Below are 27,944 nucleotides of genomic sequence, written 5' to 3' on the forward strand. Positions count from 1 at the left end.
AGCTACATGTGACTCACACGACACCCTGAACTGGCCGGACATCATGGAAAGTGCAGAACACACTCACGTCATCACACTGAAGGTGACACAGACATCAGAACAAACACACACTGTGAGGGAAATACAGAAATAGCGCCTCCTGCCTCCCACTACATGAACTACCAAGTGAACATAGTGAAATCAATACAAGGACAATACACAGATGTGTAAAAATAATCATCAGCCAACGATGAGCCAGTGACACGAGCCATGACGTACAACACGAGCTCTCAGCTTCTCCAGGAACGTCCACATTGTCTTGTAAAGACCAGATCCAATGTCTCCTCTATTCTCTCCTGTAGTCTGGCGCCCTCTCCTGGTGACATCTACTCTATGCATATAGGGGTCAGGGCAGCAAGGGTGGGACCGGGCAGAGATTTAATGGCTCACGGCATCAGAGACAGAAGCCCCATAGATGTGATATTACTGAGAAAGCTTCTAAATGATTGTACTATCCTGAGTTACATCCTGTATTATACCTCCAGAGCTGCGCTCACTATTCTGCTGCAGCCTATAGAATGACCTATGTATTGTATGTGTGGGGTTGGGGTGTAGTACTGCTAGCGCCACCTCTAGGCAGGTATAATATAGACAGTAAGTATATCAGTCAGTTTATCACTCCTGTATTTCGCCAGATACTGTCAGAGCCATACAAAAATAAAAATGACACACACACCGCCCCGGGGACCTCTGCACAGGCACCGGGGGTAGCGATGCATCTCTGCTGCTATTAACGGTATTAAAAGTTCAAAGAAGGTAAACATAAATAAAGCGCGGTTCTCCCCGCACCGGGGCGAGCACTGGACCTGCCACCATTTTATTCTTCCCACGGGCTCATGTCTGTATCGATGGCCACACAGTTGTACGCGGCGTAGCGCAGCTTCTCCTCGCAGATCTTGGCGCTGGAAGACAAGATCATAATACAATGTGACACGTTTTGTAGCCTCATCTATGTTCTATGGTGATGATCACAAAATATCTGGCATATGACAGGTCAGAGGTCAAGGGCATTGGGGTGCAGATCGTGTACCTGGGGTAGTTGGGCAGGTATAAAGTGCTGGAGCAGGTGGAGGACTCAGGGAGGGAGTCTGTAGTGTCCGAGCTGTGGGCAAGAAACCACAAGATTACAGGGATGACCACCAGACGTTATTCAGGACAGATCTCCTGCATATACCAGAGCGCTGCTCACCCAGATTTATCCGGATAGATATAAATTGGTGCTGGAAGACGACTCCGCCCGGTGACGAACCTGAGGAAACGGCTGCGATCCTCTGAAAAACACGAGACAAGTGCAGTCAGTGGACTGTGTAAGGAGTAGATCAACCTGTCGGGGCGTGCTGGGAGTGGTAGAGAGCCCAAAGTCCTAGACTACGTGGGGCACACTCCGCTATCGGAGACCACCACACACAGCCCCGCCCCTCCAGATTTTACTTATATCCATCAGGCATGCTTCAGTCCCCCAGATGTGTGCACTAATACCCCCAGCCACGGGCAGATCACACGCACCATTTGTGAAGTTATTCAGCGCCTCCCAGAAATACTGAACCCGAATGTCTGTTGGTTCCAAATCCTCGAACCTGGCTGCAGAAAACATAAAACGCGTCAGAGGTGGCAGCGGAGCGTGACAGGGCAGATAGACCATGAACTGACTTACTCAGTTTCTTCAGGGCCTCCACTGAGATCTCGGGGTCGCCGCAGACTCTTTTCTCCAGTTCCTGCCAGGTGAGAAGGTCCAAGACAGCCTGAGGTACAACTTTCAGCAGCCCGGCTTGGATGGCATCGATCTACGGGGGCCACAAAGATGGCGTCAGAGGAAATCTCATGAGTCTGTGCGGCTATGGGGTCAGCGGTCCCCAGAATATCCTGCTGCAGCCGCCCCTACCTGCTCTTTACTCTCCTCCAGACGCGCTTTCTGCACCATTTGGATGAATTCGAGCCGATCCTCGTAGCGCACAGATATGTTGCTGCCGCTGGGTATCAGCTCCACCATTCTCTGATCGCTGAGGACCGTCGTGTACGTCAGCTCTCCGCCAAACTTAAACTCAAATGTGTCCTTATCCATCAGCTCCATCATCTCCAGCAGCTTCACCTGGCAGAGAAACAGCGCCCTCAGCAGGTCAGGACAGTCATTACACTTTAATAACAGAAGGCTGCGCTGACACACAGATACATAGAAACACAATAATCAGCACGATGCTGGATCCCGCACATTGGACATATATATGACCCCAGACTCACAAGCAGAGAATCAACGGCCGGGAAATCTTTGCTCCAGCTCACTTCCTCTGCAGTCAGCCGCTTCCATATGAGGCCAGGCAACGCCAGGACCTGCAGGTACAAGGGGTGAGTGGTGGAGTCGGGAGATACAGAGAACCACAGCAAGAAGAAACACTAAGTTACCAGGAATTCCTTGCCCCGCAGCGCCGCACCCATCAGCTGTCCAATCCACTCATACTTTGCCATATCCCTGCAGGATGGATTGGGCATGTACATATCTCGCGCTTCCCCAATGCCATTACCCTGGACAGAAAGAATCTTCATTACATTTACATGGCTTTTACCACAATGACATGTGACTCACAAACACCAACATGCTTGCTGACTGTTTCCTGCAGGCAGTTTAGAGGTGACCATTTTCCCTATTATCATCTGCTGCTGATTTCACGAGTTTCCAGGTGAAGTTGCCTCTCACCTGATTTGACGTGCGCACAAAGAATGGCAGCGGCACGGGAGAGTCAGCAGAACTGGGGCAGAGCTCTTCTGATATATCCGCTAGACTATCACGAAAACCTCCACCTTGGAGTGAAAAACACAAGATCATACAAGGAATCGAACAGTGGCAGGCACCAAGATCAAGCAGACCGCCATGGACACTGGAATAGCTGGGGGGTCAGATGGTGAGATAAGCACAAGATATATGGTGGGGATATCAAATGGATAAAAATCTCACAGTCATCCCTGCCCCTGTACCTTGATCAATGATTCCCTCCGCGATAAATTTACATTCCCACCACTGGTCGTAACGCACCGGCCACCTAAGGGATCAAAGAGCAGGCCATTATATGGAGTGGGCACAACACAGCAAAAACACTAAATCCTCAAGATGAAATGAAAGGTGGAAGAGTCAAGAAGAACCATCAACAGCAATCACAAGAAGAACCATCAAGAGGAACCAACAGGAGATGCTATGCGATTGTTTGGAGGCTACAACATCACAGATATCCATTCTATAGGACTGATGGGACAAATGGTAGAGAGCTCAGACCCTGGTCATACCTACCGGTAATCCAGTGGCTTCTCAGACTTGTCCGTAGGCTTCAGGCCTTCATACACCTGGGCAGAGAGTTGATACAAAGATTAAGAAGAATCCGCACGGACAGTTTTTGCAGCATATTTAATACAAGCAGCCAAATGGCCAGGAATGGAAGATTTACTAACAATCTATTCTGAATGCAGCGGCTCATCTATCAGTCTAGACACTACAGCGAGGCCTCCGGTCCGTGCCGGTCACTACAGCGAGGCCTCCGGTCTGTGCCGGTCACTACAGCGAGGCCTCCGGTCTGTGCCGGTCACTACAGCGAGGCCTCCGGTCTGCGCCGGTCACTACAGCGAGGCCTCCGGTCTGTGCCGGTCACTACAGCGAGGCCTCCGGTCTGTGCCGGTCACTACAACGAGGCCTCCGGTCTGTGCCGGTCACTACAGCGAGGCCTCCGGTCTGTGCCGGTCACTACAGCGAGGCCTCCGGTCTGTGCCGGTCACTACAGCGAGGCCTCCGGTCTGTGCCGGTCACTACAGCGAGGCCTCTGGTCTGTGCCGGTCACTACAGCGAGGCCTCTAGGCCCCTAAATCTAACCCTCCTCTGCCCCCGCTCCCACATTACCCCACATGATATGAGGCCATGTCAGACTAGCTTTATATGTCCGGGCACCATCTGCACATACAGGACATGACTGGTGACGGCTCCTACAGCTTTATATATGTGTAATGACAGTCACCTCTATTACAGAAGTGTCTGACCCCAGTATAAGCAATGCCGCCCCTGCTACCTCCTATGTCACCCCCTTCTATCTCCGATGCCGCCCCTGCTACCTCCTGTGTCACCCCCTTCTATCTCCGATGCCGCCCCTGCTACCTCCTGTGTCACCCCCTCTACCTCATAGATTGTAAGCTCTTGTGAGCAGGGCTCTCAGACCCATTGTGTGACGTGACTATTTCTTTGTAATGTCTCTTTTTGTCTGTATTTGAACCCTACAAATTGTACAGCGCTGCGGAATATGTTGGTGCTATAGAAATAACATGTATTATTATAATAAATGTGGCAAAGCACGGAGTGCCTCCTACTTATGGTACAGTCTTAGACACCTCAGTCTTCTCAGGATAGTTTAACCCCTTGTGTACCTGGCTGAAGACGGTCTTCTTGTAGGTGGGGTCCAGCGCCGGGTTGTCCCGGTGTTCCACTGCTAGTCTACGGTTTATATAGAGGCGCGGCATGAAGTTGGGTTTGCTGGTCTCCGAGTCCTTCAGGCACTGGGTGATGAGCGGGCAGCGGCGTTTGGACAGAAGCAGGAACTGTTTAATATGCTGAAATCAGAGACACAACGCCTTAAAGGGCCAGTAACCAATATATACAGCGTCATAATCACATGCACGGATCTCTATCCCATCCTGAGAGTTTGTTACAGTGTACCAGTCTGCAGCTCAGACTGTAAGATAGAAGTGTAACAAACCCTCAGCTGTAAGAAGTATTACCGACGGAATTTACAAAGGCGGAGTGACAGAGACGCGATCTCACCTTCAGCTGGTTAAAAGTGCCGATACTGTGATCCCAGACTGGAACGAGGTGATGGAGGACGCTGTCGAGGAGCTTGACAAATCTGGGGGAAGTAACAAAATATAAAGAAAGTTCCCTAAAATCCCATCTCTGCAGTCACTAGGCTGTGTCAGCTCTTTCTACTGTCTGTGTCTGGGAAAGTTGGGTCACATGTGAAGTGGTGAATCAGTGTCATGTGATCTGACCTCTGAATAACGGTGGCTCTCCGGTACAGGACATCGGGATCAATGGCCTCCAGGCGTGGGTATCGCACCAGGTTGGGCGGGTGAAACATGTCAGCCGTCAGGCCCAAATCCCTCTCCTTAGAGGACTTAATCTTTATCCCCCGGATCCGGACGTCGATCCCCTCATCTACAGGAAGATGCAGAGAAGGAAGAAATAAAGCGATGCGCAGCACTTCGATAAACATTCCTGCTTTACATCCAGAGTCTTGCACATACAGCTGAGGGTTTGTTGCAATGTATCAGTAAGTACTAACAACCTCATCCTTCATTGTGCTCTGCTGTGTGAGCAGGACTAGGTCAGGATGGCTTCTCATGTAATGGTTCTATTCACTGACAGCAAAGCAGAAACCCTGAACAAAGTCATAGGACATGAAATACGATGAAGATGATGATGAAGATGATGATGAAGATGATGATGAAGCTTTATTCGCAGATAACTGGATCGCTATTTCTATAATCACCACACTATGAGCGGTAACATAGCACACGCCTCTATGACACCGCCATCCTCCGCTCATACACTCACCAAAGCACTCGGTGATCCGGATCTCGATGAGAGGCATGTGACATGTCATGTCGTCCAGGACACACACGTCTCCAATGAGGTTACTGGCGGGAGAAGACAGGACAGGTCAGGGCGACACAAAGTAACGGAGCAAGAGCGGCAGCGCTGAACACAACAGGAACGGAGGAAGATCATCAATGGAAAACTACAGATCATGGATGGACGCATGGAAGACATGACTGTGAGCCAAAACGGCACGACAACACATCCCGCCTCCCCTCATACGCACTCCTCTATGATGACATCATTCAGCTTCTTCAGGGAGTCTCGCTCACCGCCATACACCATAACCCTCTTGGGCATGTAGTTCTCATCGGTGGAGTCGACCGTCAGCAGCAGCTTCCTGTAGAAGAGGGAAAATAACGTGTGATATGTCGCCTGCAGGACGGGGGTTGTAGTTCATCCATGAATTCTGACCAGTCACCACCGTCTCTGCGTCCTTGCGGCTACACCATAGCAGATACCTTGTGTTGTAACACCCCCCTCCTTACTTGATGATGGTGCCTTCCTTCATATGCAGATACCTTGTGATGTAACACCCCCCCCTTACTTGACGATGGTGCCTTCCTTCATGTGCAGATACCTTGTGATGTAACACCCCCCCCCTTACTTGATGATGGTGCCTTCCTTCATGTGCAGATACCTTGTGATGTAACACCCCCCTCCTTACTTGATGATGGTGCCTTCCTTCATGTGCAGATACCTTGTGATGTAACACCCCCCCTTACTTGATGATGGTGCCTTCCTTCATGTGCAGATACCTTGTGATGTAACACCCCCCTCCTTACTTGATGATGGTGCCTTCCTTCATGTGCAGATACCTTGTGATGTAACACCCCCCCCCCCTTACTTGATGATGGTGCCTTCCTTCATGTGCAGATACCTTGTGATGTAATACCCCCCCCCTTACTTGATGATGGTGCCTTCCTTCATGTGCAGATACCTTGTGATGTAACACCCCCCCCCCTTACTTGATGATGGTGCCTTCCTTCATGTGCAGATACCTTGTGATGTAACACCCCCCCCCTTACTTGATGATGGTGCCTTCCTTCATGTGCAGCTGGATCCAGTGCTGCCCGTGGGATCCATCGCTCTCCCAGTACGTGTCATGTTGTCCGTCCGTCAGGCAGGACAGATTGTTCTCCTCCTGTAACAGCAGATTTCATTCCAGTAAATATCAGCTCGGGGAAAGCTGGGTGATGACCAATATGGCTGCCACACAGCTTTCCTAGTAATCCTCTCCTTCTGATTCTAGGAAAGCTGGGTGAGCTGTATTGGTGGGATACTTCTGAAGTATGTGGCTCCTGCAGCTTACAGACACAAGGGAGGGCCCCGGCCCGCCTTACAGATGATGGGTAGAGGGCCCTCTTAGGGAACAAGGGACAGGCAGAAGGGTATGTCATCTGGATAATGTGACAGGGCAGGTAATAGGACAAGGGCTATGACATCAGGCGGCAGGGTGACGGGACATCGCCGTACCGTAGCTGAAGACACATTGATGCTCTCCACAAACTGCTTCATGTTCCCCAAACTCTCGTCTTCTTTCCCCACACGCTCGTATAAGAAGTGGACCAAATCTTCATCACACTCGTAAGTCCAGGAGGGAGGGACAAACCTGCCGACAGGAAAGAGGACGTCATCCAGAGTCCCGAAATCTGACCGCGATATTGTTATCAACACACTGGGAATTATATAGGCTGGTGTGATAATGGACTCCTAATATATGGAGGGGGGTACCCCTAGTACAGGGACTATATGGGGGAGGGGAGTACTCCTAGTACAGGGACTATATGGGGGAGGGGGGTACTCCTAGTACAGGGACTATATGGGGGAGGGGGGTACTCCTAGTACAGGGACTATATAGGGGGGTACTCCTAGTACAGGGACTATATATGGGGGGGAGTACTCCTAGTACAGGGACTATATATGGGGGGGAGTACTCCTAGTACAGGGACTATATATGGGGGGGAGTACTCCTAGTACAGGGACTATATATGGGGGGGGGTACTCCTAGTACAGGGACTATATGGGGGAGGGGGGTACCCCTAGTACAGGGACTATATGGAGGGGGGGTACTCCTAGTACAGGGACTATATATGGGGGGGGTACTCCTAGTACAGGGACTATATGGAGGGGGGTACCCCTAGTACAGGGACTATATATGGGGGGGGTACTCCTAGTACAGGAACTATATGGAGGGGAGTACTCCTAGTACAGGGACTATATAGGGGGGGGGGGTACTCCTAGTACAGGGATTATATAGGAGGGGGGGGTACTCCTAGTACAGGGACTATATGGAGGGGGGTACCCCTAGTACAGGGACTATATATGGGGGGGGGTACTCCTAGTACAGGAACTATATGGAGGGGAGTACTCCTAGTACAGGGACTATATAGGGGGGGGGGGGGGTACTCCTAGTACAGGGATTATATAGGAGGGGGGGGGGGGTACTCCTAGTACAGGGACTATATAGGGGGGGGGGGTACTCCTAGTACAGGGACTATATGGAGGGGGGTACTCCTAGTACAGGAACTATATGGAGGGGAGTACTCCTAGTACAGGGACTATATAGGGGGGGGGTACTCCTAGTACAGGGATTATATAGGAGGGGGGGGGTACTCCTAGTACAGGGACTATATAGGGGGGGGTACTCCTAGTACAGGGACTATATGGAGGGGGGTACTCCTAGTACAGGAACTATATGGAGGGGAGTACTCCTAGTACAGGGACTATATATGGAGGGGGGTACTCCTAGTACAGGAACTATATGGAGGGGAGTACTCCTAGTACAGGGACTATATAGGGGGGGGGGTACTCCTAGTACAGGGATTATATAGGAGGGGGGGGTACTCCTAGTACAGGGACTATATAGGGGGGGGGTACTCCTAGTACAGGGACTATATGGAGGGGGGTACTCCTAGTACAGGAACTATATGGAGGGGAGTACTCCTAGTACAGGGACTATATAGGGGGGGGGGTACTCCTAGTACAGGGATTATATAGGAGGGGGGGGGGTACTCCTAGTACAGGGACTATATGGAGGGGGGTACTCCTAGTACAGGGACTATATAGGGGGGGGAGTACTCCTAGTACAGGGACTATATGGAGGGGGGTACCCCTAGTACAGGGACTATATATGGGGGGGGGGTACTCCTAGTACAGGAACTATATGGAGGGGAGTACTCCTAGTACAGGGACTATATAGGGGGGGGGGGGTACTCCTAGTACAGGGATTATATAGGAGGGGGGGGGGGTACTCCTAGTACAGGGACTATATAGGGGGGGGGGGTACTCCTAGTACAGGGACTATATGGAGGGGGGTACTCCTAGTACAGGGACTATATAGGGGGGGGGGGGGTACTCCTAGTACAGGGACTATATAGGGGGGGGGGGGTACTCCTAGTACAGGGACTATATGGAGGGGGGTACTCCTAGTACAGGGACTATATAGGGGGGGGGGGGTACTCCTAGTACATGTCCCAATATTCCCAGTATGAGGAGCTCTCACTGTAGTTTCTGTACGGCCTCCACATCTGGCTTGGTGATTTGGGGTTTCCTGCCCAGACACATGGAGTAAGTGGTGTCCACAACGTCCTCCCACCTGCAGATCAAGAGGGAAGGGTAAGACCTATATGTAGACCAGGAGCAAGTGACATACATGTACATACGTCTCTTCAGTATCACGTGTCACACATATACATACGTCTCTTCAGTATCACGTGTCACACATATACATACGTCTCTTCAGTATCACGTGTCACACATGTATATACGTCTCTTCAGTATCACGGGTCACACGTACATACGTCTCTTCAGTATCACACATGTACATATGTCTCTTCAGTATCACGGGTCACACATATACATACGTCTCTTCAGTATCACGTGTCACACATATACATACGTCTCTTCAGTATCACGTGTCACACATATACATACGTCTCTTCAGTATCACGTGTCACACATGTATATACGTCTCTTCAGTATCACGGGTCACACGTACATACGTCTCTTCAGTATCACGTGTCACACATATACATACGTCTCTTCAGTATCACGTGTCACACATGTATATACGTCTCTTCAGTATCACGGGTCACACGTACATACGTCTCTTCAGTATCACGTGTCACACATATACATACGTCTCTTCAGTATCACGTGTCACACATATACATACGTCTCTTCAGTATCACGTGTCACACATATACATACGTCTCTTCAGTATCACGTGTCACACATATACATACGTCTCTTCAGTATCACGTGTCACACATGTATATACGTCTCTTCAGTATCACGGGTCACACGTACATACGTCTCTTCAGTATCACGTGTCACACATATACATACGTCTCTTCAGTATCACGTGTCACACATATACATACGTCTCTTCAGTATCACGTGTCACACATGTATATACGTCTCTTCAGTATCACGGGTCACACGTACATACGTCTCTTCAGTATCACGTGTCACACATATACATACGTCTCTTCAGTATCACACATGTACATATGTCTCTTCAGTATCACGGGTCACACATGTACATACGTCTCTTCAGTATCACGTGTCACACATGTACATAAGTCTCTTCAGTATCACGGGTCACACATGTACATACGTCTCTTCAGTATCACATGTCACACATATACATACGTCTCTTCAGTATCACGTGTCACACATATACATACGTCTCTTCAGTATCACGTGTCACACATGTACATACGTCTCTTCAGTATCACGTGTTACACATGTACATACGTCTCTTCAGTATCACGTGTCACACATGTATATACACATAACAGTTACCTGCTGAGGGGCTTGTAGTCCACCCCAAACAACTGCTGCTGTCTTAAGGTTTTATCGGGCGACTCCACGGGCACCAGCCTGTCCCCGCCCTCGTCCTGCCGGCAGAGAAGGACCCAGCCCTCCGCCATGTCACAGCTCTCTCTGTATTCCTCCATCTGCTCCTGCAGAAAGAAGACAACATGGCTCCAGTGCATGAGGAGAATTACTGGGCACCGCTCACCTCCAGAGCTGTAGTCACAGACCACTAAGAAAGCTATTATTACACAGAGTCTTCCAGCAGGGGGCAGTCTAGTAGGAAACAATGTAGTGATTGCAGCTCTGGATGTGAGTGGTGGATAGGAGCCCAGGAGGGGGATTAGCCGGGGGTCTCCTACCTTACTCAGCTTCACCCAGAGGCCATTAGCGTTGCCGTACTCCTCGCCCGTGGTTCGCACGCAGCTTCCTTTACGGACTTCCACGGTGGCACGTGACAGCTTCTTGAGGTTCTGCTTGGAATACCCCGGGGTCTCCCACACAGTGAGCAGGGAGCGGGCCGAGGACGCAGTGCTGGGGTCCTTACAGATCTTGTACAGAACTTCCCCAGGAACGTAGCAGAGCGCCTCAGGGAGGGGCACGGCGCGGCGGAAGCAGTCAATGCCTTCCAGGACACAGCGGATCTGGCCCAGGAGCTGGCGCGGGTTACTGGCGTCCTGCATGGTGACAGGAGATGGGGTCTGGGGGCCCCGAACACTGCACTGCAGAGAGATACATTTATATCATTACATGGCAACAAAGTATCAAGTGGTACATAATGCTAAGTGTCCAGGGGGAGGGGCAAAGGGCAGGGACCTATCGCGGGGGCTCAGATTATATAGCCAGACCCCAAAGAGCCCTGAGATGTTGTAGTCACAAGAGCTGACATTCTGCGTGGTTCCTGTGATCACACCCTGCTGGTGACAGCTGCGCCCTCTCTGTATACTGTATGACACAAGTGGCCGCCGCTGACAGAACCAGTGAGTCATAGAGATATTTACTGGTCTAACCCCCCCCCCCTACTGGCCACACCCTGAGCCCTGCAGGGGGGCCTAACATATCACACACTATAGAGGAGATATAGATATATATATACACGTATGTGGTGAGAGTGAGCCTGGTATAATGTATGTATGTATATATATATATACATATATATGTACAGATCCTATAGGTGCTGACAGTCTACACTATATACTCGCTGTACAGATCCTATAGGTGCTGACAGTCTACACTGTATACTCCCTGTACAGATCCTATAGGTGCTGACAGTCTACACTGTATACTCGCTGTACAGATCCTATAGGTGCTGACAGTCTATACTGTATACTCGCTGTACAGATCCTATAGGTGCTGACAGTCTACACTGTATACTCCCTGTACAGATCCTATGGGTGCTGACAGTCTACACTGTATACTCCCTGTACAGATCCTATAGGTGCTGACAGTCTACACTGTATACTCCCTGTACAGATCCTATAGGTGCTGACAGTCTACACTGTATACTCGCTGTACAGATCCTATAGGTGCTGACAGTCTACACTGTATACTCCCTGTACAGATCTTATAGGTGCTGACAGTCTACACTGTATGCTCGCTGTACAGATCCTATAGGTGCTGACAGTCTACACTGTATACTCCCTCTACAGAACCTATAGGTGCTGACAGTCTACACTGTATACTCGCTGTACAGATCCTATAGGTGCTGACAGTCTACACTGTATACTCGCTGTACAGATCCTATAGGTGCTGACAGTCTACACTGTATACTCCCTGTACACATCCTATAGGTGCTGACAGTCTACACTGTATACTCCCTCTACAGAACCTATAGGTGCTGACAGTCTACACTGTATACTCCCTCTACAAATCCTATAGGTGCTGACAGTCTACACTGTATACTCCCTGTACAGATCTTATAGGTGCTGACAGTCTACACTGTATACTCGCTGTACAGATCCTATAGGTGCTGACAGTCTACACTGTATACTCCCTCTACAGATCCTATAGGTGCTGACAGTCTACACTGTATACTCGCTGTACAGATCCTATAGGTGCTGACAGTCTACACTGTATACTCCCTGTACAGATCCTATAGGTGCTGACAGTCTACACTGTATACTCCCTCTACAGAACCTATAGGTGCTGACAGTCTACACTGTATACTCGCTGTACAGATCCTATAGGTGCTGACAGTCTACACTGTATACTCCCTGTACAGATCCTATAGGTGCTGACAGTCTACACTGTATACTCCCTCTACAGAACCTATAGGTGCTGACAGTCTACACTGTATACTCCCTCTACAAATCCTATAGGTGCTGACAGTCTACACTGTATACTCCCTGTACAGATCTTATAGGTGCTGACAGTCTACACTGTATACTCGCTGTACAGATCCTATAGGTGCTGACAGTCTACACTGTATACTCGCTGTACAGATCCTATAGGTGCTGACAGTCTACACTGTATACTCGCTGTACAGATCCTATAGGTGCTGACAGTCTACACTGTATACTCGCTGTACAGATCCTATAGGTGCTGACAGTCTACACTGTATACTCCCTCTACAGATCCTATAGGTGCTGACAGTCTACACTGTATACTCGCTGTACAAATCCTATAGGTGCTGACAGTCTACACTGTATACTCTCTGTACAGATCCTATACGTGCTGACAGTCTACACTGTATACTCCCTGTACAGATCCTACAGGTGCTGACAGTCTACACCGTATACTCCCTGTACAGATCCTATAGGTGCTGACAGTCTACACTGTATACTCCCTGTACAGATCCTATAGGTGCTGACAGTCTACACTGTATACTCCCTGTACAGATCCTATAGGTGCTGACAGTCTACACTGTATACTCCCTGTACAGATCCTAGGGGTGCTGACAGTCTACACTGTATACTCGCTGTACAGATCCTATGGGTGCTGTACAGATCCTATAGGTGCTGACAGTTTACACTGTATACTCCCTGTACAGATCCTATAGGTGCTGACAGTCTACACTGTATACTCCCTGTACAGATCCTATAGGTGCTGACAGTCTACACTGTATACTCCCTGTACAGATCCTATAGGTGCTGACAGTCTACACTGTATACTCCCTCTACAGAACCTATAGGTGCTGACAGTCTACACTGTATACTCGCTGTACAGATCCTATAGGTGCTGACAGTCTACACTGTATACTCGCTGTACAGATCCTATAGGTGCTGACAGTCTACACTGTATACTCCCTGTACACATCCTATAGGTGCTGACAGTCTACACTGTATACTCCCTCTACAGAACCTATAGGTGCTGACAGTCTACACTGTATACTCCCTCTACAAATCCTATAGGTGCTGACAGTCTACACTGTATACTCCCTGTACAGATCTTATAGGTGCTGACAGTCTACACTGTATACTCGCTGTACAGATCCTATAGGTGCTGACAGTCTACACTGTATACTCCCTCTACAGATCCTATAGGTGCTGACAGTCTATACTGTATACTCCCTCTACAGAACCTATAGGTGCTGACAGTCTACACTGTATACTCGCTGTACAGATCCTATAGGTGCTGACAGTCTACACTGTATACTCCCTGTACACATCCTATAGGTGCTGACAGTCTACACTGTATACTCCCTCTACAGAACCTATAGGTGCTGACAGTCTACACTGTATACTCCCTCTACAAATCCTATAGGTGCTGACAGTCTACACTGTATACTCGCTGTACAGATCCTATAGGTGCTGACAGTCTACACTGTATACTCCCTCTACAGATCCTATAGGTGCTGACAGTCTACACTGTATACTCCCTCTACAGATCCTATAGGTGCTGACAGTCTACACTGTATACTCGCTGTACAAATCCTATAGGTGCTGACAGTCTACACTGTATACTCGCTGTACAGATCCTATAGGTGCTGACAGTCTACACTGTATACTCTCTGTACAGATCCTATAGGTGCTGACAGTCTACACTGTATACTCCCTGTACAGATCCTACAGGTGCTGACAGTCTACACCGTATACTCCCTGTACAGATCCTATAGGTGCTGACAGTCTATACTGTATACTCGCTGTACAGATCCTATAGGTGCTGACAGTCTACACTGTATACTCCCTGTACAGATCCTATAGGTGCTGACAGTCTACACTGTATACTCCCTGTACAGATCCTATAGGTGCTGACAGTCTACACCGTATACTCCCTGTACAGATCCTATGGGTGCTGACAGTCTACACTGTATACTCCCTGTACAGATCCTATAGGTGCTGACAGTCTACACTGTATACTCCCTGTACAGATCCTATAGGTGCTGACAGTCTACACTGTATACTCCCTGTACAGATCCTATAGGTGCTGACAGTCTACACCGTATACTCTCTGTACAGATCCTATAGGTGCTGACAGTCTACACCGTATACTCCCTGTACAGATCCTACAGGTGCTGACAGTCTACACCGTATACTCCCTGTACAGATCCTATAGGTGCTGACAGTCTATACTGTATACTCCCTGTACAGATCCTATAGGTGCTGACAGTCTACACTGTATACTCCCTGTACAGATCCTATGGGTGCTGACAGTCTACACTGTATACTCGCTGTACAGATCCTATAGGTGCTGACAGTCTACACCGTATACTCCCTGTACAGATCCTACAGGTGCTGACAGTCTACACCGTATACTCCCTGTACAGATCCTATAGGTGCTGACAGTCTATACTGTATACTCGCTGTACAGATCCTATAGGTGCTGACAGTCTACACCGTATACTCCCTGTACAGATCCTACAGGTGCTGACAGTCTACACCGTATACTCCCTGTACAGATCCTACAGGTGCTGACAGTCTACACCGTATACTCCCTGTACAGATCCTATAGGTGCTGACAGTCTATACTGTATACTCGCTGTACAGATCCTATAGGTGCTGACAGTCTACACCGTATACTCCCTGTACAGATCCTACAGGTGCTGACAGTCTACACCGTATACTCCCTGTACAGATCCTACAGGTGCTGACAGTCTACACCGTATACTCCCTGTACAGATCCTATAGGTGCTGACAGTCTATACTGTATACTCCCTGTACAGATCCTATAGGTGCTGACAGTCTACACTGTATACTCCCTGTACAGATCCTATAGGTGCTGACAGTCTACACTGTATACTCCCTGTACAGATCCTATGGGTGCTGACAGTCTACACCGTATACTCGCTGTACAGATCCTATAGGTGCTGACAGTCTACACCGTATACTCCCTGTACAGATCCTATAGGTGCTGACAGTCTACACCGTATACTCCCTGTACAGATCCTATAGGTGCTGACAGTCTACACCGTATACTCCCTGTACAGATCCTATAGGTGCTGACAGTCTACACCGTATACTCCCTGTACAGATCCTATAGGTGCTGACAGTCTACACTGTATACTCCCAGTACAGATCTTATAGGTGCTGACAGTCTACACTGTATACTCCCTGTACAGATCCTATAGGTGCTGACAGTCTACACCGTATACTCGCTGTACAGATCCTATAGGTGCTGACAGTCTACACCGTATACTCCCTGTACAGATCCTATAGGTGCTGACAGTCTACACCGTATACTCCCTCTACAGAACCTATAGGTGCTGACAGTCTACACTGTATACTCGCTGTACAGATCCTATAGGTGCTGACAGTCTACACTGTATACTCCCTGTACAGATCCTATAGGTGCTGACAGTCTATACTGTATACTCGCTGTACAGATCCTATAGGTGCTGACAGTCTACACCGTATACTCCCTGTACAGATCCTATAGGTGCTGACAGTCTACACTGTATACTCCCTGTACAGATCCTATAAGTGCTGACAGTCTACAATGTATACTCGCTGTACAGATCCTATAGGTGCTGACAGTCTACACTGTATACTCCCTGTACAGATCCTATAGGTGCTGACAGTCTACACTGTATACTCCCTGTACAGATCCTATAGGTGCTGACAGTCTACACTGTATACTCCCTGTACAGATCCTATAGGTGCTGACAGTCTACACCGTATACTCCCTGTACAGATCCTATGGGTGCTGACAGTCTACACTGTATACTCCCTGTACAGATCCTATAGGTGCTGACAGTCTACACCGTATACTCCCTGTACAGATCCTATAGGTGCTGACAGTCTATACTGTATACTCCCTGTACAGATCCTATAGGTGCTGACAGTCTACACCGTATACTCCCTGTACAGATCCTATGGGTGCTGACAGTCTACACTGTATACTCCCTGTACAGATCCTATAGGTGCTGACAGTCTACACCGTATACTCCCTGTACAGATCCTATAGGTGCTGACAGTCTATACTGTATACTCCCTGTACAGATCCTATAGGTGCTGACAGTCTACACCGTATACTCCCTGTACAGATCCTATAGGTGCTGACAGTCTATACTGTATACTCCCTGTACAGATCCTATAGGTGCTGACAGTCTACACCGTATACTCCCTGTACAGATCCTATGGGTGCTGACAGTCTACACTGTATACTCCCTGTACAGATCCTACAGGTGCTGACAGTCTACACCGTATACTCCCTGTACAGATCCTATAGGTGCTGACAGTCTATACTGTATACTCCCTGTACAGATCCTATAGGTGCTGACAGTCTACACTGTATACTCCCTGTACAGATCCTATAGGTGCTGACAGTCTACACTGTATACTCCCTGTACAGATCCTATAGGTGCTGACAGTCTACACTGTATACTCCCTGTACAGATCCTATAGGTGCTGACAGTCTACACTGTAAACTCCCTGTACAGATCCTATAGGTGCTGACAGTCTACACTGTATACTCCCTATATAGTGTGCAGGGTATATACAGGGCAGGTTACACAGAGTATATATATACTGATCTAGCACATAATAATCTATAAGGGGCTCACTATATACAATGTGCACAGACAGCCGCGTTACCGGTCGCTAGGGCCGCAGCAGGAGGAGCCTCAACCTCCGGTCCCGGGAACAGCGAACACCGGAGGAAGGAGCGGAACCCGGAACTACGGCTACCGTATAGCACCGAGTACAGGCGCACTGCCGGCAGCATAGGAGACAGCCACTCAGCCGACTGTAGCACAGACAGGACACTGTATGACGTCATAGGATTAGATACAATGTATTATCACACACGGTAAGATTGGATACAGCAGACATAACACATAATAGGATTAGATAAGGCAGCTCAGCAGATATCACATGATAGGCTTAGATACATCAGCTCAGCAGATATCACATGATAGGCTTAGATACATCAGCTCAGCAGATTCTTTGGGTTTTGTACGCAGTGGATGAGGTTTGGTTTGTAGTGCTTGGCTTCTCTGTATTATAGTATCTTACACCCGTCTGTCTCGGTGCTCTCTCTCTCTCTGGGGTCACTGACCTCTCTGTATTATAGTATCTTACACCCGTCTGTCTCGGTGCTCTCTCTCTCTGGGGTCACTGACCTCTCTGTATTATAGTATCTTACACCCGTCTGTCTCGGTGCTCTCTCTCTGGGGTCACTGACTTCTCTGTATTATAGTATCTTACACCCGTCTGTCTCGGTGCTCTCTCTCTCTGGGGTCACTGACCTCTCTGTATTATAGTATCTTACACCCGTCTGTCTCGGTGCTCTCTCTCTGGGGGTCACTGACCTCTCTGTATTATAGTATCTTACACCCGTCTGTCTCGGTGCTCTCTCTCTGGGGTCACTGTCTCCTCTGTATTATAGTATCTTACACCCGTCTGTCTCGGTGCTCCCTCTCTCTGGGGTCACTGACCTCTCTGTATTATAGTATCTTACACCCGTCTCTCTCGGTGCTTTTTCTGGGGGTCACTGATCTCTCTGTATTATAGTATCTTACACCCGTCTGTCTCGGTGCTCTCTCTCTCTGGGGTCACTGACCTCTCTGTATTATAGTATCTTACACCCGTCTGTCTCGGTGCTCTCTCTCTCTGGGGTCACTGACCTCTCTGTATTATAGTATCTTACACTCGTCTGTCTCGGTGCTCTCTCTCTCTGGGGTCACTGACCTCTCTGTATTATAGTATCTTACACCCGTCTGTCTCGGTGCTCTCTCTCTCTGGGGTCACTGACCTCTCTGTATTATAGTATCTTACACCCGTCTGTCTCGGTGCTCTCTCTCTCTGGGGTCACTGACCTCTCTGTATTATAGTATCTTACACCCGTCTGTCTCGGTGCTCTCTCTCTCTGGGGTCACTGACCTCTCTGTATTATAGTATCTTACACCCGTCTGTCTCGGTGCTCTCTCTCTCTGGGGTCACTGACCTCTCTGTATTATAGTATCTTACACCCGTCTGTCTCGGTGCTCTCTCTGGGGTCACTGACCTCTCTGTATTATAGTATCTTACACCCGTCTGTCTCGGTGCTCTCTCTCTGGGGGTCACTGACCTCTCTGTATTATAGTATCTTACACCCGTCTGTCTCGGTGCTCTCTCTCTGGGGGTCACTGACCTCTCTGTATTATAGTATCTTACACCCGTCTGTCTCGGTGCTTTTTCTGGGGGTCACTGACCTCTCTGTATTATAGTATCTTACACCCGTCTGTCTCGGTGCTTTTTCTGGGGGTCACTGACCTCTCTGTATTATAGTATCTTACACCCGTCTGTCTCGGTGCTCCCTCTCTCTGGGGTCACTGACCTCTCTGTATTATAGTATCTTACACTCGTCTGTCTCGGTGCTCCCTCTCTCTGGGGTCACTGACCTCTCTGTATTATAGTATCTTACACCCGTCTGTCTCGGTGCTCTCTCTGGGGTCACTGACCTCTCTGTATTATAGTATCTTACACCCGTCTGTCTCGGTGCTCTCTCTCTGGGGTCACTGACCTCTCTGTATTATAGTATCTTACACTCGTCTGTCTCGGTGCTCTCTCTCTGGGGTCACTGTCTCCTCTGTATTATAGTATCTTACACCCGTCTGTCTCGGTGCTCTCTCTCTCTGGGGTCACTGACCTCTCTGTATTATAGTATCTTACACCCGTCTGTCTCGGTGCTCTCTCTCTGGGGTCACTGACCTCTCTGTATTATAGTATCTTACACCCGTCTGTCTCGGTGCTCTCTCTCTCTGGGGTCACTGACCTCTCTGTATTATAGTATCTTACACCCGTCTGTCTCGGTGCTCTCTCTCTGGGGTCACTGACCTCTCTGTATTATAGTATCTTACACCCGTCTGTCTCGGTGCTCTCTCTCTCTGGGGTCACTGACCTCTCTGTATTATAGTATCTTACACCCGTCTGTCTCGGTGCTCTCTCTCTGGGGGTCACTGACCTCTCTGTATTATAGTATCTTACACCCGTCTGTCTCGGTGCTCTCTCTCTGGGGGTCACTGACCTCTCTGTATTATAGTATCTTACACCCGTCTGTCTCGGTGCTTTTTCTGGGGGTCACTGACCTCTCTGTATTATAGTATCTTACACCCGTCTGTCTCGGTGCTTTTTCTGGGGGTCACTGACCTCTCTGTATTATAGTATCTTACACCCGTCTGTCTCGGTGCTCCCTCTCTCTGGGGTCACTGACCTCTCTGTATTATAGTATCTTACACTCGTCTGTCTCGGTGCTCCCTCTCTCTGGGGTCACTGACCTCTCTGTATTATAGTATCTTACACCCGTCTGTCTCGGTGCTCCCTCTCTCTGGGGTCACTGACCTCTCTGTATTATAGTATCTTACACCCGTCTGTCTCGGTGCTCTCTCTCTCTGGGGTCACTGACCTCTCTGTATTATAGTATCTTACACCCGTCTGTCTCGGTGCTCTCTCTCTCTGGGGTCACTGACCTCTCTGTATTATATTATCTTACACCCGTCTGTCTCGGTGCTCTCTCTCTGGGGTCACTGACCTCTCTGTATTATAGTATCTTACACCCGTCTGTCTCGGTGCTCTCTCTCTGGGGTCACTGACCTCTCTGTATTATAGTATCTTACACCCGTCTGTCTCGGTGCTCTCTCTCTCTGGGGTCACTGACCTCTCTGTATTATAGTATCTTACACCCGTCTGTCTCGGCGCGCTCTCTCTGGGGTCACTGACCTCTCTGTATTATAGTATCTTACACCCGTCTGTCTCGGTGCATTTTCTGGGGGTCACTGACCTCTCTGTATTATAGTATCTTACACCCGTCTGTCTCGGTGCTCTCTCTCTCTGGGGTCACTGACCTCTCTGTATTATAGTATCTTACACCCGTCTGTCTCGGTGCTCTCTCTCTGGGGTCACTGACCTCTCTGTATTATAGTATCTTACACCCGTCTGTCTCGGTGCTCTCTCTCTCTGGGGTCACTGACCTCTCTGTATTATAGTATCTTACACCCGTCTGTCTCGGTGCTCTCTCTCTCTGGGGTCACTGACCTCTCTGTATTATAGTATCTTACACCCGTCTGTCTCGGTGCTCTCTCTCTCTGGGGTCACTGACCTCTCTGTATTATAGTATCTTACACCTGTCTGTCTCGGTGCTCTCTCTCTGGGGTCACTGACCTCTCTGTATTATAGTATCTTACACCCGTCTGTCTCGGTGCTCTCTCTGGGGTCACTGACCTCTCTGTATTATAGTATCTTACACCCGTCTGTCTCGGTGCTCTCTCTCTGGGGTCACTGACCTCTCTGTATTATAGTATCTTACACCCGTCTGTCTCGGTGCTCTCTCTCTCTGGGGTCACTGACCTCTCTGTATTATAGTATCTTACACCTGTCTGTCTCGGTGCTCTCTCTCTGGGGTCACTGACCTCTCTGTATTATAGTATCTTACACCCGTCTGTCTCGGTGCTCTCTCTCTCTGGGGTCACTGTCTCCTCTGTATTATAGTATCTTACACCTGTCTGTCTCGGTGCTCTCTCTCTGGGGTCACTGACCTCTCTGTATTATAGTATCTTACACCTGTCTGTCTCGGTGCTCTCTCTCTGGGGTCACTGACCTCTCTGTATTATAGTATCTTACACCCGTCTGTCTCGGTGCTCTCTCTCTGGGGTCACTGACCTCTCTGTATTATAGTATCTTACACCCGTCTGTCTCGGTGCTCTCTCTCTGGGGTCACTGACCTCTCTGTATTATAGTATCTTACACCCGTCTGTCTCGGTGCTCTCTCTCTCTGGGGTCACTGACCTCTCTGTATTATAGTATCTTACACCTGTCTGTCTCGGTGCTCTCTCTCTGGGGTCACTGACCTCTCTGTATTATAGTATCTTACACCCGTCTGTCTCGGTGCTCTCTCTCTCTGGGGTCACTGTCTCCTCTGTATTATAGTATCTTACACCTGTCTGTCTCGGTGCTCTCTCTCTGGGGTCACTGACCTCTCTGTATTATAGTATCTTACACCTGTCTGTCTCGGTGCTCTCTCTCTGGGGTCACTGACCTCTCTGTATTATAGTATCTTACACCCGTCTGTCTCGGTGCTCTCTCTCTGGGGTCACTGACCTCTCTGTATTATAGTATCTTACACCCGTCTGTCTCGGTGCTCTCTCTCTCTGGGGTCACTGACCTCTCTGTATTATAGTATCTTACACCCGTCTGTCTCGGTGCTCTCTCTCTCTGGGGTCACTGACCTCTCTGTATTATAGTATCTTACACCCGTCTGTCTTGGTGCTCTCTCTCTCTGGGGTCACTGACCTCTCTGTATTATAGTATCTTACACCCGTCTGTCTCGGTGCTCTCTCTCTGGGGTCACTGACCTCTCTGTATTATAGTATCTTACACCCATCTGTCTCGGTGCTTTTTCTGGGAGTCACTGACCTCTCTGTATTATAGTATCTTACACCCGTCTGTCTCGGTGCTCTCTCTCTCTGGGGTCACTGTCTCCTCTGTATTATAGTATCTTACACCTGTCTGTCTCGGTGCTCTCTCTCTGGGGTCACTGACCTCTCTGTATTATAGTATCTTACACCTGTCTGTCTCGGTGCTCTCTCTCTGGGGTCACTGACCTCTCTGTATTATAGTATCTTACACCCGTCTGTCTCGGTGCTCTCTCTCTGGGGTCACTGACCTCTCTGTATTATAGTATCTTACACCCGTCTGTCTCGGTGCTCTCTCTCTCTGGGGTCACTGACCTCTCTGTATTATAGTATCTTACACCCGTCTGTCTCGGTGCTCTCTCTCTCTGGGGTCACTGACCTCTCTGTATTATAGTATCTTACACCCGTCTGTCTTGGTGCTCTCTCTCTCTGGGGTCACTGACCTCTCTGTATTATAGTATCTTACACCCGTCTGTCTCGGTGCTCTCTCTCTCTGGGGTCACTGACCTCTCTGTATTATAGTATCTTACACCCATCTGTCTCGGTGCTTTTTCTGGGGGTCACTGACCTCTCTGTATTATAGTATCTTACACCCGTCTGTCTCGGTGCTCCCTCTCTCTGGGGTCACTGACCTCTCTGTATTATAGTATCTTACACCCGTCTGTCTCGGTGCTCCCTCTCTCTGGGGTCACTGACCTCTCTGTATTATAGTATCTTACACCCGTCTGTCTCGGCGCTCTCTCTCTCTGGGGTCACTGACCTCTCTGTATTATAGTATCTTACACCCGTCTGTCTCGGTGCTCTCTCTCTCTGGGGTCACTGACCTCTCTGTATTATAGTATCTTACACCCGTCTGTCTCGGTGCTCTCTCTGGGGTCACTGACCTCTCTGTATTATAGTATCTTACACTCGTCTGTCTCGGTGCTCTCTCTCTGGGGTCACTGTCTCCTCTGTATTATAGTATCTTACACCCGTCTGTCTCGGTGCTCTCTCTCTGGGGTCACTGACCTCTCTGTATTATAGTATCTTACACCCGTCTGTCTCGGTGCTCTCTCTGGGGTCACTGACCTCTCTGTATTATAGTATCTTACACCCGTCTGTCTCGGTGCTCTCTCTCTCTGGGGTCACTGACCTCTCTGTATTATAGTATCTTACACTCGTCTGTCTCGGTGCTCTCTCTCTCTGGGGTCACTGACCTCTCTGTATTATAGTATCTTACACTCGTCTGTCTCGGTGCTCTCTCTCTCTGGGGTCACTGACTTCTCTGTATTATAGTATCTTACACCCGTCTGTCTCGGTGCTCTCTCTCTGGGGTCACTGACCTCTCTGTATTATAGTATCTTACACCCGTCTGTCTCGGTGCTCTCTCTCTCTGGGGTCACTGACTTCTCTGTATTATAGTATCTTACACCCGTCTGTCTCGGTGCTCTCTCTCTGGGGTCACTGTCTCCTCTGTATTATAGTATCTTACACCCGTCTGTCTCGGTGCTCTCTCTCTCTGGGGTCACTGACCTCTCTGTATTATAGTATCTTACACCCGTCTGTCTCGGTGCTCTCTCTCTCTGGGGTCACTGACCTCTCTGTATTATAGTATCTTACACTCGTCTGTCTCGGTGCTCTCTCTCTCTGGGGTCACTGACTTCTCTGTATTATAGTATCTTACACCCGTCTGTCTCGGTGCTCTCTCTCTGGGGTCACTGACCTCTCTGTATTATAGTATCTTACACCCGTCTGTCTCGGTGCTCTCTCTCTCTGGGGTCACTGACTTCTCTGTATTATAGTATCTTACACCCGTCTGTCTCGGTGCTCTCTCTCTGGGGTCACTGTCTCCTCTGTATTATAGTATCTTACACCCGTCTGTCTCGGTGCTCTCTCTCTCTGGGGTCACTGACCTCTCTGTATTATAGTATCTTACACCCGTCTGTCTCGGTGCTTTTTCTGGGGGTCACTGACCTCTCTGTATTATAGTATCTTACACCCGTCTGTCTCGGTGCTTTTTCTGGGGGTCACTGACCTCTCTGTATTATAGTATCTTACACCCGTCTGTCTCGGTGCTCTCTCTCTGGGGTCACTGTCTCCTCTGTATTATAGTATCTTACACCCGTCTGTCTCGGTGCTCTCTCTCTGGGGTCACTGACCTCTCTGTATTATAGTATCTTACACCCGTCTATCTCGGTGCTCCCTCTCTCTGGGGTCACTGACCTCTCTGTATTATAGTATCTTACACCCGTCTGTCTCGGTGCTCTCTCTGGGGTCACTGACCTCTCTGTATTATAGTATCTTACACTCGTCTGTCTCGGCGCGCTCTCTCTGGGGTCACTGACCTCTCTGTATTATAGTATCTTACACCCGTCTGTCTCGGTGCTCTCTCTCTGGGGTCACTGACCTCTCTGTATTATAGTATCTTACACCCGTCTGTCTCGGTGCTCTCTCTCTCTGGGGTCACTGACCTCTCTGTATTATAGTATCTTACACCCGTCTGTCTCGGTGCTCCCTCTCTCTGGGGTCACTGACCTCTCTGTATTATAGTATCTTACACCCGTCTGTCTCGGTGCTCTCTCTCTCTGGGGTCACTGACCTCTCTGTATTATAGTATCTTACACCCGTCTGTCTCGGTGCTCTCTCTCTCTGGGGTCACTGACCTCTCTGTATTATAGTATCTTACACCCGTCTGTCTCGGTGCTCTCTCTGGGGTCACTGACCTCTCTGTATTATAGTATCTTACACCCGTCTGTCTCGGTGCTCTCTCTCTCTGGGGTCACTGACCTCTCTGTATTATAGTATCTTACACCCGTCTGTCTCGGTGCTCCCTCTCTCTGGGGTCACTGACCTCTCTGTATTATAGTATCTTACACCCGTCTGTCTCGGTGCTCTCTCTCTGGGGTCACTGACCTCTCTGTATTATAGTATCTTACACCCGTCTGTCTCGGTGCTCTCTCTCTGGGGTCACTGACCTCTCTGTATTATAGTATCTTACACCCGTCTGTCTCGGTGCTCTCTCTGGGGTCACTGACCTCTCTGTATTATAGTATCTTACACCCGTCTGTCTCGGTGCTCTCTCTCTGGGGTCACTGACCTCTCTGTATTATAGTATCTTACACCCGTCTGTCTCGGTGCTCTCTCTGGGGTCACTGACCTCTCTGTATTATAGTATCTTACACCCGTCTGTCTCGGTGCTCTCTCTCTGGGGTCACTGACCTCTCTGTATTATAGTATCTTACACCCGTCTGTCTCGGTGCTCTCTCTCTGGGGTCACTGACCTCTCTGTATTATAGTATCTTACACCTGTCTGTCTCGGTGCTCTCTCTCTGGGGTCACTGACCTCTCTGTATTATAGTATCTTACACCCGTCTGTCTCGGTGCTCTCTCTCTCTGGGGTCACTGACCTCTCTGTATTATAGTATCTTACACCCGTCTGTCTCGGTGCTCTCTCTCTCTGGGGTCACTGACCTCTCTGTATTATAGTATCTTACACCCGTCTGTCTCGGTGCTCTCTCTCTGGGGTCACTGACCTCTCTGTATTATAGTATCTTACACCCGTCTGTCTCGGTGCTCTCTCTCTCTGGGGTCACTGTCTCCTCTGTATTATAGTATCTTACACCCGTCTGTCTCGGTGCTCTCTCTGGGGTCACTGACCTCTCTGTATTATAGTATCTTACACCCGTCTGTCTCGGTGCTCTCTCTCTGGGGTCACTGACCTCTCTGTATTATAGTATCTTACACCCGTCTGTCTCGGTGCTCTCTCTCTCTGGGGTCACTGACCTCTCTGTATTATAGTATCTTACACCCGTCTGTCTCGGTGCTCTCTCTCTGGGGTCACTGACCTCTCTGTATTATAGTATCTTACACCCGTCTGTCTCGGTGCTCTCTCTCTCTGGGGTCACTGTCTCCTCTGTATTATAGTATCTTACACCCGTCTGTCTCGGTGCTCTCTCTGGGGTCACTGACCTCTCTGTATTATAGTATCTTACACCCGTCTGTCTCGGTGCTCTCTCTCTGGGGTCACTGACCTCTCTGTATTATAGTATCTTACACCCGTCTGTCTCGGTGCTCTCTCTCTCTGGGGTCACTGACCTCTCTGTATTATAGTATCTTACACTCCGTCTGTCTCGGTGCTCTCTCTCTCTGGGGTCACTGACCTCTCTGTATTATAGTATCTTACACCCGTCTGTCTCGGTGCTCTCTCTGGGGTCACTGACCTCTCTGTATTATAGTATCTTACACCCGTCTGTCTCGGTGCTCTCTCTCTCTGGGGTCACTGACCTCTCTGTATTATAGTATCTTACACCCGTCTGTCTCGGTGCTCTCTCTGGGGTCACTGACCTCTCTGTATTATAGTATCTTACACCCGTCTGTCTCGGTGCTCTCTCTCTGGGGTCACTGACCTCTCTGTATTATAGTATCTTACACCCGTCTGTCTCGGTGCTCCCTCTCTCTGGGGTCACTGACCTCTCTGTATTATAGTATCTTACACCCGTCTGTCTCGGTGCTCTCTCTCTGGGGTCACTGTCTCCTCTGTATTATAGTATCTTACACCCGTCTGTCTCGGTGCTCTCTCTGGGGTCACTGACCTCTCTGTATTATAGTATCTTACACCCGTCTGTCTCGGTGCTCTCTCTCTGGGGTCACTGACCTCTCTGTATTATAGTATCTTACACCCGTCTGTCTCGGTGCTCTCTCTCTTTGGGGTCACTGACCTCTCTGTATTATAGTATCTTACACCCGTCTGTCTCGGTGCTCTCTCTCTGGGGTCACTGACCTCTCTGTATTATAGTATCTTACACCCGTCTGTCTCGGTGCTCTCTCTCTGGGGTCACTGTCCTCCTCTGTATTATAGTATCTTACACCCGTCTGTCTCGGTGCTCTCTCTCTGGGGTCACTGACCTCTCTGTATTATAGTATCTTACACCCGTCTGTCTCGGTGCTCTCTCTCTGGGGTCACTGACTCTCTCTGTATTATAGTATCTTACACCCGTCTGTCTCGGTGCTCTCTCTCTGGGGTCACTGACCTCTCTGTATTATAGTATCTTACACCCGTCTGTCTCGGTGCTCTCTCTCTGGGGTCACTGACCTCTCTGTATTATAGTATCTTACACCCGTCTGTCTCGGTGCTCTCTCTCTGGGGTCACTGACCTCTCTGTATTATAGTATCTTACACCCGTCTGTCTCGGTGCTCTCTCTCTGGGGTCACTGACCTCTCTGTATTATAGTATCTTACACCCGTCTGTCTCGGTGCTCTCTCTCTCTGGGGTCACTGACCTCTCTGTATTATAGTATCTTACACCCGTCTGTCTCGGTGCTCTCTCTCTGGGGTCACTGACCTCTCTGTATTATAGTATCTTACACCCGTCTGTCTCGGTGCTCTCTCTCTCTGGGGTCACTGACCTCTCTGTATTATAGTATCTTACACCCGTCTGTCTCGGTGCTCTCTCTCTCTGGGGTCACTGACCTCTCTGTATTATAGTATCTTACACCCGTCTGTCTCGGTGCTCTCTCTCTGGGGTCACTGACCTCTCTGTATTATAGTATCTTACACCCGTCTGTCTCGGTGCTCTCTCTCTCTGGGGTCACTGACCTCTCTGTATTTATAGTATCTTACACCCGTCTGTCTCGGTGCTCTCTCTCTGGGGTCACTGACCTCTCTGTATTATAGTATCTTACACCCGTCTGTCTCGGCGCTCTCTCTCTGGGGGA

The 27,944-nt window shown here is 49.2% G+C and overlaps 1 protein-coding gene across 2 annotated transcripts; it reads right to left on the minus strand.

Annotated features, from left to right (window-relative positions):
- Window positions 1-638: 638 nt before the first annotated feature.
- HECTD3 (HECT domain E3 ubiquitin protein ligase 3) lies at window positions 639-17,542 on the minus strand. Of its 2 annotated transcripts, none has more exons than XM_075287630.1 (22): window positions 17,455-17,542; window positions 10,846-11,205; window positions 10,472-10,632; window positions 9,168-9,260; window positions 7,139-7,274; window positions 6,691-6,806; window positions 5,889-6,002; window positions 5,621-5,703; window positions 5,056-5,221; window positions 4,832-4,913; window positions 4,438-4,620; window positions 3,320-3,372; window positions 3,010-3,074; window positions 2,732-2,835; window positions 2,440-2,559; window positions 2,278-2,367; window positions 1,922-2,128; window positions 1,694-1,823; window positions 1,546-1,620; window positions 1,229-1,310; window positions 1,070-1,141; window positions 639-941 (listed from the first exon to the last, which is right to left on the minus strand). In XM_075287630.1, exons 2-22 carry the CDS (start codon window positions 11,164-11,166, stop codon window positions 857-859), a joined length of 2,538 nt encoding a protein of 845 aa, XP_075143731.1. In that variant the 5' UTR covers window positions 11,167-11,205; window positions 17,455-17,542; the 3' UTR covers window positions 639-856. The 2 variants fall into 2 exon arrangements, with proteins under 2 accessions (XP_075143731.1, XP_075143732.1); XM_075287631.1 differs by lacking the exon at window positions 17,455-17,542 and adding an exon at window positions 17,424-17,444.
- Between the last annotated feature and the right edge of the window lie 10,402 nt (window positions 17,543-27,944).

The sequence above is a fragment of the Leptodactylus fuscus genome, chromosome 9 (assembly GCF_031893055.1).
Source record: "Leptodactylus fuscus isolate aLepFus1 chromosome 9, aLepFus1.hap2, whole genome shotgun sequence".
Classification (NCBI taxonomy): domain Eukaryota; kingdom Metazoa; phylum Chordata; class Amphibia; order Anura; family Leptodactylidae; genus Leptodactylus; species Leptodactylus fuscus.